A 12478-nucleotide genomic window follows, 5' to 3' on the forward strand; every position below is an offset into this window, starting at 1 on the left:
CAAGATGCTCCCATGCAGATACACACACACACCAGCCATGCATACATGCACGTGTGCTTACACATACACAACAGAGACAGACACGCACACACACACACAGGCTCGTGTACACACCCAAGCCTGCCTTCTATAACCACAGCATCAAAAGATAAAATGACTTGGTAATTTGGAAAATATATATATATGAAAATGAAGCAGCATTAAAATAAGACAGCCATTTGTACACTATCAAATTAGTAACAAAAAATTGAAAAATACTTTCATGTTGGCATAAACGGGTATAATCTTCTGCAGGACAATTAAGTGATTTTTATCACAAATTTACATGTGTCTTTCCTTTAAATTTAAGAATTCCATTTCAATGAATTTATCCTATGAAAGTGATCAGACACAATTACATAGATATAAGTAAATTTATTTTGTCTCTTCTTGAAAAATACAGTTGACTATATTGTGTTTTAAAGATATATTCTTTAAGCAAATAAAACCTCAAAAGCAATTTTCACTTAAAAGTTACGGTTTTCTCTTTTTTCCCCTGGAAAATTCATGGCTACTTCAGGAGTATAAAATTCAAAGACTTTCCAATATAATGAGAAGACTGCTCTTCAGAATGGAGAGCAAGGCAAAACTCTGGACATAACATGAATGTCCCTGTGGACAGGTAAGTTTCAGTGCAATGTTACTGATCAGACAGGCCAGTAGAAACAATGCAATACGCATCAGTGGGAAACTGGTTAAATAAATTATGGCATACTATACTTAGAAAAAAGCCTGGGAAACTGCTGAATAGAAACAAACTGGCTCCATCCCACAATGTACATAAAGTTACATAGATACAGATACAAATGGGTGAGCTCGGAGGGAGGCACAGGACCGTGTCTGTGAGAACATTTGCCTCTTATGCGACAGCTTTTCCAGAAATTTCTTTTTCCTTTTCTTTTCTTTTTTATAAATATATCTTTATTGGTTTCAGAGAGAGAGGAAGGGAGAGGGCGAGAGAGACAGCAGCATCAATGATAAGTCACTGATCAGCCCCCCGCACACCCCCTGCAGGGATGGCCAAGCCCAAGCGGGAACCACAGCCATTCTCCTGGGCCCTAAGTGTGCGCTCAGCCGCTGAGCCTCGCCCGCCAGGCTGCTTCTTTCCTTTACCCTCCTCTAGCTTGTTTACATTTTTATAGCCAAGTTAAAATAATTCTTAATCCCCCTTTTTAACTGCTGAGGGTTTTCAGTAACAAGAGTGTGAAACAGGATGACTCAAATTATCTTCAAAGCAAAACGCTAACCTGGTTCACAGGCGACTGTTCAATAACAATCTACATCTATAAAGGAAGAGTTTTAATGTTCTTAGAAAGGCAAACATTCCAAAGAAATATCCTCAGAGTCATGAGATTCCTGAGATTATGAAAACTGATAAAATTATTTTAAACTGAGAAAAGTTCCTATCACTGCCCTCTTAAAATATTTCAGAGATAGTCAGATATTTGAGATAAAGCTGCTTGAGCTGAAGTAAACCTGGCAGCGACAGCTGAGAGCTGGGTGAGCGAGAACCTATTCTCAGTGACTTTAAAACGAATCCTCACATGTACTCTTATTTCTTTAAATTTATTTTTAATTAGAATTGACATCCTCAGTGACTTTTTCAATGCTGTAGGGGCAGAAATTATGTAAAAACCCAATAGCCTTCTGATCACTATAAGGTAATAGAAATGTTTTAAACTTGAAGTTTAGGTAGTAATGGCTGGGTTCCATCTACTGTTTGTTAAACCTTCACTGAAGTCTGGTTCTGGACATCTTCAAAATTCCTCATTAGTATATCTAATTAATCTATATTCTTTCCAAACATTAATTACAAAGAAAACCAGAAAAGACTGTTATTCTGGTTTGGTACCACAGTTGTTAAATTTCAGTCTTTCATTTCTCTTAGTCCACAAATATTTAAATCTGATCAGTTATAAAAAAAATGGCTTTACTTGAAGTTTTGACACTTCGTTTAAAAAAAGAAAAATCAAGCAAAAACTTTTAAAGATATTTAAAATTCCATTCAAATTTCAAGGTTATTTTTACCTCTTCTCCCAGGAAAGGAACTGTTAACATTTTTTTTTTGAAAGTAACAAAACAGTAGAATAGTTCTAACAGAAAAACAATACTTCTTTGGAGAGTTTAAAGCTGAAGATAATACACACCATCCCCAACCCAGACAAAGGCCTTTGGAGCCAAACCAAAAAGTAGCTCACAGTTTATGAAGCAAATGTGAGTAACAATTTTTTATTGCCTCACAGCATCATTCCAGTGAGTGTAATTATATCACAATGTGAGAATATTTAGACTTACAAGGACAAAAAGAAAACCAGAGGGAAGAAAACAAAACTAGAATGGGGTAAGCTAAGGTCCATTTTGGCTATCATGTTTCTGTGTGAGCCAATACAACTCTCTGAAATTAAAAAAATAAAACAAAATCATCTAATCAGTAAAGAGTAGAGCAAATACACATAGTGAATGGAATCTGACAACTTGATGGTGAATTCTAATGGAAGTAGTATTACACATTTGCTTCAGAGGTATAACCTTTCGATTTCCATTCTTCATGCAAGGAATATAAAATACCCACAATAAAGTTTAACCTGTCCTTAAAAATCCTAGTGTTACTGTTTAAATTCTTTACTATGAAAATAAGAACTAAATATCGAAAAGCTATAGCTGTAAAGACACAGGTATGTCCAGAAGTGTATTTCCTAAGTTCCTGAGTCTGTATTATTTGGTCAGTGACCCCATCTCCTTTGTATTTTTACTACTGTAATGCTTTTTGTTTTTAAGATCTCATTTTTCTTTACTTACTTTAATGTAAACTGTTGCCAGGAAACAGGAAAATCTTTGTTTTTAAAATGCGCAAATCAGAATAAAATATGAATATTAAATGCAGTTCCCACACCACCAATTACAATAATTTTTTTTAGACATATAAATTCTTGCAGACCTCAAAGAGAAGGTGGTCTACACCTTGAGGCTTGATGCTGATAGATTCTGATCTAGGGATTTATCACTACTTATCTAGCATTTAGGCACTGTATTATAAGTCATCATTACACATTATTTTTTAATGCTGTCTCAACAATGTTTTGCCTGCCTGTGGAATATGTATCGTATGCTGGTAGGGTGCAATACACTTAAGTAATACAAAACCACAGGTACTAAGGAAAGAATACAATGTACACTATATTTTGCTCATCATACAGGCAGAAAATGTTTGGCTGAAAACAAAGAGAGAAAAAATTATGAAGACAAAACTTTTTTTGGAAAAATAAATGAATATTTAAGTTACGCCAGTATTACAAAGCATATTCACAAACTGAACTCATTAGTAATCTGGGCAATCTGCATGGTTCCAAATAAGTATCTTAATAATTTTAAGTACAAATTAATGGAGACTACAATAAAATAATTCCTTGCTAATCACCATCACTGCCACATGTAAGGTGGTATTTAAGTATCACACATCACTCATATACACACACATGCCACATTCTGCAACCAACAAGCCATGTATACACAGCCATGTATACTTTTCAATGGGGAAATAATATGAATGAAAATAACTGTGGAAAGTACCTATTTTACCTACCAGCCTACTTCATTTTACTTTAAATGAGAATGCTTCATATACAACTGTCCCATCCCTCCACCCTCCAAACAAAATGTAAGAAAGGAGCTAACCCATGAGATGACAAAAAATTAAGGCAACATTACATGAATATAAATGGGAAGTAGATACAGAATGTGTCCAACAATGTGCCTTTTGTTGTGTTTACTGAGTAGCAGGACACGCTGAACAGACCTTGGTATGGAAGCATGTTTCTTGATTCCCAAAGGCTATTCATTGAAGGAGTCACACAATCCAGTGGCAAGTATAAAGTAAGGGAAGAGAGTATATATTTATGTGATTACAACTTTCTAAAATCCATTCCCTGAATATGTCATGTGTTCTGTGATTTCCATTTCTGAGTGCTCTATGTTCATACACCATCATTTCAGCAGGTAACCCCCACCCTCCAATACTTTATCCATCCACCTGGCACGACCACCTGGGGTATCTTTGTGCAGCTATTGTCAATGAACGCCAACCCTCTGACCAGCACATTAAAGCTCAGATAGGTACTCACCCTGCAAACTGGGCACTGCCAGTGACTACTGCTGTCTCTAAGCCTGTACTCATCAGACAAACACTTGGAATGATACACACGAAAACACAGGTCACATATCAACACCTCTCCAGGCAAATGGCATTCAAAACAATACCAGTCATGATTTTCTGTTTCCCAGTCCTACAAAAAATACAAAATAATTTCGTATGACATTTTGTCAGTATCTGCAATGACTAAGAACAAAATTGACACTAAAGTCCATCAGAAGTTAGGCATTATAAACAATTTTAGACATTTTAAAACGGAAAAAATATCTACAAATTTGCTTCTTTAAATTTTAAATTCTTTTCTAAACAGTATTAATATTCAAAATATCTTAAGGTGATTTGATAGCAAAACCAGTCCAAAATGAAATAAGTCCAAAGCCAATCCCAGTTCTAAGATTATCTTCAATTTTTAAAATATAATTTATGGAATAATTTTTTCAGTGAGCTTAGTACCCCAGACAGACATCTATACCTTAGTATTTCAAATAAACAAACCTCTATTTTGTTCTTTTTAAAAAAAAAAAAAAAAAAAGTAAGTACTTAATTAACACACTGTGGGACAGAAAAAAAGTAATAAATGGTGATGCTCACTATTCTTATCTTCTCATCCATGGTATTGGATGCTTTATTGAAAATAACCATTAATCAGAATGTCCATGTTCTGATAGGTTGTCAAATTTTCAGGGTCTGTTGAATTTGGAAAAATAAATTGAAAATGTGAAACTAAAGGTTTAATCACATTCTCCAAAGGACACTGCCATAAAAAACTAAAAAGGAAGTAGGCTCATTTTCTTATTGGGACTATTCCTGGAAATAAAAGAACGTAACTGCAGGTATACAGGTTTTCTTCAACATTTTCTTTTTTGTTACACTCTTTTTTGTATAGTCAATACCATTTAAATATAAACAGGAAGATGTTGTAAGTGCTCTTAATTTAGAATTCATTCTTCATAAATACACTCTTAGCTTCTGTCAAAAAATACCTGTTAAGAGTGATGGATTCATTCTCAGCTTTCTTTTGTAGATGTGGTAACTAAGTGAACAACGGTTTAACCCACATTTGGTGTAATCAAGGTCACTACCAATGAGGGTCCTAAAATTCCAAACTTGGGCTCTGCCACCATTTTTCTTTTTTATAAATTATTGCCTACACTCTGTTTCTGAAGTTGAGCAGTTTTCTTGTTTCCTCATATGTCAATTACTCCCCCAATAAATGGGCTTCAAATATAGCACTTGTTTAGCAGGCAGTGACTCCTTTGGCACCTGACGTTGAAACGTATTAATTTCTGCCTGACTACATGACATGGCTACTACCCAATCCTTCAAAAAGAATGAGAGTCACTAATGTTCCAAAATTCACATTCAGAGTCACGGCTGGTGTGCATCAGTAAATTCAGCAAAAATGAAAACTTTTTAGTTTGCTTTTGTTCAGAAATTGTCGTCTTTGTTGACCAAAGTAATAAAGAAAACCATTTCTAGTTATTAGCTGCAGGTGTATATACTCTGTAAACTTACACTGGAGTAATTTCAGTCTGACTGCTAAAAAAACCTTAAGATACTGATAAGACATAAAACCCTAATGTGTGCGTGGTAGGAAAAAAACCTACCTCACCAAGTTTGCTGCAGTGGCACTACAGACACAGTATGTGTGTGTGATCAGCTTGGCTATACTAAACAGTCATTGTGTACCCATTTCACAAAGTTTATGTGTAAGGCTGCATTTTAGCTATTTTCATTTTTATATACAAAATCATTGATAAATTAGGTTTCAGTGGAGATAAGATACTTTGTTCTATTCGGATTTAACAGAACTCTTTCCAAGTTTAAAACGAAATATTTCAGAATATTTTTTTCATAGTTGTTCAGAAACATCTTAAAGGATATGGGGGGCTTATATTTGACCCATTATTAACAAAAGAAACTGCCAACCATCATTGGAAATTTTTTACATTAATTAATCTTCCTGTGATCCTTACAATGGTAGTTACTAAGTCAACTAAGAGAAGGGAGCAAGAGTGTAATTTTGGTGCATAGCTCCAGTCTCCCCACATTACCTCCTCCCCTTTTCTATCCCTTTTCTCTCCCATCTACCCATAAAACAAGATGAAAATGGATCTTCCCTCGCTGGGGTATTTAACAGCAGACCTAGTTTTCATAAAAATTATAGAAATAAGAATATAATTCAAGTGAAGTAAAAGTAGAGAAACATGTGGATATATTACTTACATAATGGCATATAACTTAACTCTGTTATCTGATGTAAGAGAAAGTATAGGCTGGGGATGTACGTGCTGTTCATTCTTTTAATCATAGCAACAGCTGTTTAGAATATACAAAATGACAATCAAGTCCAACAGTTATAAAATTCTGAACCCAGGGCAGACTTTTCTGAGGTAGAAATGATATAAGCATGTTTATCACAGGCAGAGTTGCCCACAATTTCTCTTTTGGAATTAATTTACATAGGGCTTTGACTAATACTCAATAATGTATGCCCTAAGCTAAGCCTACATTTTCCCTGGATTTCACCAGATGTCAGAAACTACTCTGATACAGCCTGATTAACAGCATAATATGTGAAATGCCACTTCAAGACTTCAAGAAAGTTTTTTAAAAGCAAACCTATTAGCAAAAAATCCCAAACTAGAAGCAATATAAAGACAAGATGGTTTTAATCAACAATTCTAACAAGAGTTAACTAAGCTAATCTAAAGAAAGGCAGAAATGTAATAGTTTTAAAAAGCAGATTTAAAGTAGAATAACAGTGCAAAATTAGTTCACCTTGTTTGGGGTTGCTGTCCTGGAGAAAGGCTGCATACTGTAGGCCTTTCAAAATAAAAACAAAATAATCTTGGTCTCTCTACTGTAACTTTGCTCAATATTAGGCAATACACAAAGCTAAAGGGATTTCATAAGAGGGTCAAACTGTTTATTATTTGCTACACGACTTACATTATTTTGCAGATGATATCAAGTGACAGTCTATGAATGTGCTCATCATGAGTAGACAGTAGCATGCAAACTCAAGTCACTACTAGTTTAAGAGGAAACTTTTGATACTAACACAAAAGCTACAAATGGACAGAGAAAACCTCTCTCTTTAGAAAGTTGTGTGCCATGAAACCTATCATGACATTAGAAAAACATTTTATTAACAAACTCAGAGCCACTATAAATTTCATTAAGACCACAAATATATATCTTTTTTATCTGAAATTGGTACAAGCTTGGTTATTTTTCTTAATTGTAAGTGATGATTGTGAACATGGTAAACTCCACACTTCACCATGTGTGACACATACACAGGCTATCTTCAGAAGCTACTAGAAAACATTCCATCATCTAGAAGCAGCCTGCTGCCCTACATCTCTGTCGCCATTTATAGCATTTGGTTAAGACTCTGGAGCCAGAGTGGCTCAAATCCTGGCTTCGGCACTCACAGGCTGTGTCATCTAAGGCAGAATACTTAGCTTCTCTGCATATCATTTTCTATCTGTAAAATGCACAAAATAATAATGCCTAGTATATAGGTCTTTATAAGGATCAACTGAGTTACTATGCTCAGTAAGTGTTAGCTGGCGTAAAGATGATCTGTTTGCTACACAAATCACAAAATAATGTGACGCTTGTAATTACACATGTGCAAATTTTTTCAGGACTTTTAAGTTATGACAGCTCTCACAACATTTGTGTACGCTAGATGGAGCAAGAAATACTGTTAAGTCAATTTAGAGATAACACTAAAGCAAGAGAGTTCATGGGAGAACTGTATCTGTAACAAGGGCCCCCCCAAACTATAATCCACCCTCATCATATTTAAGAGATTCTACCTTTTAAAGTGATTCCCTACTTATATGCAATGAGCAGATAAATCTTACATTATCAAATATGTGTTTGATGTGGTATTTTAACATAAATAACAAAATGAATTCTCTACAATTCAAGGTTTAGTTTAATTCTGTTAATTCAGTTAATCACTGAGAGGTAAGAATTTAATGATTAAAATATTTACAGTAATTTTAGATATTAGTTTTTTAAATAAAAATATTACAACATTGCTTAGTGAAAAGAATTTAGACAGAAGGAAAAAAACACTCTCTCTCTCTCTCTCTCTCTCTCTCACACACACACACACACACACACACACACACACACACAAATAAATAAGCTGAAAAGAGTAAAACAGAACAGCATGACCCAAAATATTCTACTGAATAAAATGGACATTCTTTACCAAAGCAATAATAATTTCTAAGTATAAGCACATTAAAGTTTGAATATACACAGAACTATATTATAACTGGTTTGTAATTAATATCACCAAATACTTAATACTTTACTTAGTAAAAAAACAGTTATTTTTATTTTTGTATCTGAGACAGGTGATGGACCTTTGGAAGATATGTGCAGTTCTGCACATAATTAACATAAATATAACAAAATATATTTCACTTAAAAAAAATCAAAGGTATCCAAGGAACATCTAGTTCTTTACTTAGAGTATTGAAAACATGATTAATTTATGACAACTATAATTTATAATAAGGAAAATGCAAAGATCTAATCTTTAAAATATATCAATTCACTCTGCTATATTTATGAAGTGGGCTCAGAGAGACAAACTGTTTTGAATTCAGCAGACCTCTCAATATTTTTTCAAGAACAAAGCAAAGGGTAACACCTTGCCATGGCTGTTTAATGGTGTGATTTCTGAAGATATAAATCCATTCCTACCTCCTATCTAAAAAATGTTAGCTTAACTAAGTTTCAAGAGGTACATGAACCACGGTTTCTTTAGATAGGTCATTCTGAATCAGGATAAGCAGATGATCACAGAGGAAAAATGTCTATCTTACCCCTGAGTACTACTTTAAAAGTAGTATGAGGTCCTGCTTAATGGTGGGACAAGCTTAATTATATGAAAAGAAAGTACTCAAATTGAAGCAGGACATCATGGCCAAGACTGTTATGAGCTCATTTCTGTAGTTGCTCTTGCATCATAAGCAACAAAACTAGCAGAAGGCTTCTAACTGAAAATGCAAGCTGTGGTTCCTACACTGATAGATTATTTTTGAACTGGCATTAAGTATGAAAAAAGAAATGAGACCCTGAGTCAGGATTTGGCAGGTAAGTAAAGAGAGAAGTAATTTCACAGCAAACATCATTTTTTACACTTTTAAGTCATCCTCTACACTAGTGACCAAATTAATGTCAGATTAAAAGTATCTGTCAAATAATAGCGTCATAGTCTTGTGCCAGGAACCATAAATACAGTTGGAAGTCATCATATAATTTATTAACTGCCTCAAATTCAAAACACATATTTGACATGTTTTATCTGCAAATGATCCATAACTCAAGGTTACCTGTGAAACCACAAAACATTAGTTTTATAAGACCTTCCTATCTTTAGTGAGTCCTGTATGAGCTAAGAATTTAACTCATAAGAAAGTAACCTGTGTTTATTACAAAAGGAGTTACTAAATACCAAACTTAACTGAGTTCAGCAAATGGTAAAATTCTGCCCAAGAAATACATTTCTCAAGTTGTTAGAATAAAGGACATTCAATACTGTGATCAAATGTGGATTAAATGTAGCAATTCATGTATATTTATTTCTTTAGAGAAAGTAGATAATGAAGCAATCTATCAGAACATGTATAATTCTTTTTTTAAAAAATCAAAAGAAAAAGACCTTGATATAACAAAACATTAAATGGTCAGGCATCAAGTTTCACTGGTCTACTGGCCTTTTACCAATATAATTTCAAAAGCTATGCAAACAACCCCTGAAAGAATGATCTGGATCCTATTAGTGGATATTAATAACATACAAATCTGGAAGTTTAAGATGACCACAGAAAATTTACAAGAGAGTTCCCCAGGTTCAGCAAGCTTGTCATTTTAAACACTGGTTGGTACATATACTTTTGCTTGTTTATTGACTAACATTTAAATAAACTAAATTGAGAGTGGCTTCATTCTACTATCTCTAACAAACATATTCAAAATATCACCATAAAGATGCTTATCTATTGCCTAATTTTATCATGGTTTCTCCAAAAGAATGATCACTTCAATAGGGCTACAAATGATAGTTGAGACTAGCATCTCAAACTATCTAAAAATCATTCCAGTCGAAAAACCTCAGTACAATGAAGGCCACCATCTTTGGTGTCTTCCTCTTGAACAGATTATATATAACTATATCCTGACATGTTATTAGAGTATCACTGCTGGATTTAATTTTGCTCAAGATATGCATATTTTTCAATTGGATCAAATTTTTATAAATAAAATCATTGTGGGGGCGGGTAGCAGAGGTGGAATAAAAGTGTGACACCAACACGGTGTTTGCTCAACTACAGTTGAGTAGCACTAAAAAACTGCACTCTTGCCTACCTTGTCTTTCTCACCATAATTGTGAAAGTCAAGATAAGGAGAGTCCAGTCTCTTTGCTAATACAAAGTATCTCAGAGGATGTAACTCGTGGGACTTATCAAGAGAAATCAACATTTTCCATACCTCTGAGGTACCATCAACTACTTTTAGAGGCTATAGAAGGAAAAGAAGTGCTTTACTACCCATTTTTCAAATGGTAGAACTTCCCTAGATGAAAAATATTTGTAACTTTGAATTAAAGGTTTAAAAATGAATGACCAAAAAATCCTATACTGTTCCTTCCCAAGGCCAGATAGAGAGAGAGATAGATAGATAATAGATATAGAAATATCTACTTGACTTTTTTCTTCTTTTGATACTGAGTCAGAAAGTTGACAAGATGAATAATAATGTGTATCTTTCAATATAAAAAGTCAAGTTTTAGAGGCAACATATCATATACAAGGTAGAGAAACTATAAAGGAGGGTCCCAGACTCAAATGCCAGCATGCTGGGCTGTAACTGGCCCACAGTTTCCTTTGTGCAAATCAAAAAAGGTGATCCTTCCCTAAGACTGATTTTGTTAGAATAAGACACTTTTACTACCATCAGCTAGAAAATAGCTGAATAAACATACAAGTATATGATGTCTGAGAACTGAGCAGTACTTCCTAAGTTGTGTAGTTCACAACTGGCCCCATACACAGTGGCCTGTGTGCATAGGCCACACAGTACCTAAACACAGAGTTGGCAAGTGTGAGATGATTGTGCTGTGCCAAGTGCAACACAGTTATGTGTCCTTCAAGTGTATTACTAGGGCATGACAATAGCAGCACATGACAGCCCCTGGATAGCCAGGTGGTATACCAGCCATGGCCATGAGATACAAATATAATTAATCTCATAATTTTATAAGTTACATCTTAAATATAGATCCAGTGACTATTATACATATAAGACCTTACCTCTTTCTGCTACACTATATTGCCTCTGAATTTTTAATATTTGCATATTTTATAACTGGGCACAACTTTTATATACTCACTTGTACTTATATCATACATGCATACGCAGTATAAAAATGTGAATAAAAACCAACATGAATTTTAAAAATCTGTACACTGGTTGTTTGATTTACATATAAGATTTCATCTAGAAAAAAAGAAAAGGGTGCTGCTATAAAGTATACGCAGGAAGTACATGTAAAAATAAAAATATATATATAACCTAATACAGTGGTAAATATAACTCATTAACTGCTCGTTGAATTAAAATGAACAAGGAAACTTCAAACTAAAGAAGAAAAACACATGTGGAAAAGCACAAATCTAAAAAGCAAGGAGAACTAAAATCGCTTTTATGAAAAAATGTACATGATCCACAAACCAAAATCCTGTAATTGTTGTACTATACTTGGTTAATGACTATATAAATCTCAGAAATTATCAGGATAGCCTTCTATACTAAATCTGTACATTTCCAAGTGTTTTGGGATTAGAAATTTTATATTATCTGGATTATTCTGAGTACATAAGAGACTATCAGTCATCAATGGCCCTCCTTTTAATGCCTGATGTAAACAAATATTATTACTATGGCTGCACATCCAGAGTTTCTTTATTGGCAACAAAGGTGTACTTTTCTGTATGGAAGTCAACAGAAAAATTATTCTGTTATAAACATTTTTTACTCAAATTTACAAGAACACTTCTAGTGTATAAATAAAATAATACCAGTGAAATTAAACATTTTTTCTTCTATGTTTTGTTTGTGGAAAATGTGAATTTTCTTTCCTGAAACTTTGAAGGCATAGATTTAACTGACAAAAACAATGTTAAAACTGAGCAAGCTCACTAAGTTTGTAACTTGTTGTAACTGCTTCTGCAGCTCAGCCTTCCACAGAGGATG

The 12478-nt window shown here is 34.0% G+C and overlaps 1 protein-coding gene across 11 annotated transcripts in view; it reads right to left on the minus strand.

Moving 5' to 3' along the window:
• ZMYND11 (zinc finger MYND-type containing 11) overlaps positions 1-12478 on the minus strand; it is a 121389-nt gene that overhangs the window by 33120 nt on the left and 75791 nt on the right. For 7 of the 11 annotated variants that reach the window (XM_087826062.1, XM_087826070.1, XM_087826053.1 and 4 more), the window contains 2 exons: positions 6971-7015; positions 4161-4322 (listed from right to left, as the gene is read on the minus strand). The exons of 2 other annotated variants lie outside the window; for them this stretch is intronic. In XM_087826062.1, coding sequence (XP_087682188.1) covers positions 4161-4322; positions 6971-7015 — 207 coding nt within the window. The remainder of the gene's footprint in view (positions 1-4160; positions 4323-6970; positions 7016-12478) is intronic. 2 more of the 11 variants (XM_087826079.1, XM_087826076.1) reach the window with 1 other exon arrangement.

Source organism: Miniopterus natalensis, chromosome 1 (genome assembly GCF_054644295.1).
Source record: "Miniopterus natalensis isolate mMinNat1 chromosome 1, mMinNat1.hap1, whole genome shotgun sequence".
Classification (NCBI taxonomy): Eukaryota; Metazoa; Chordata; class Mammalia; order Chiroptera; family Miniopteridae; genus Miniopterus; species Miniopterus natalensis.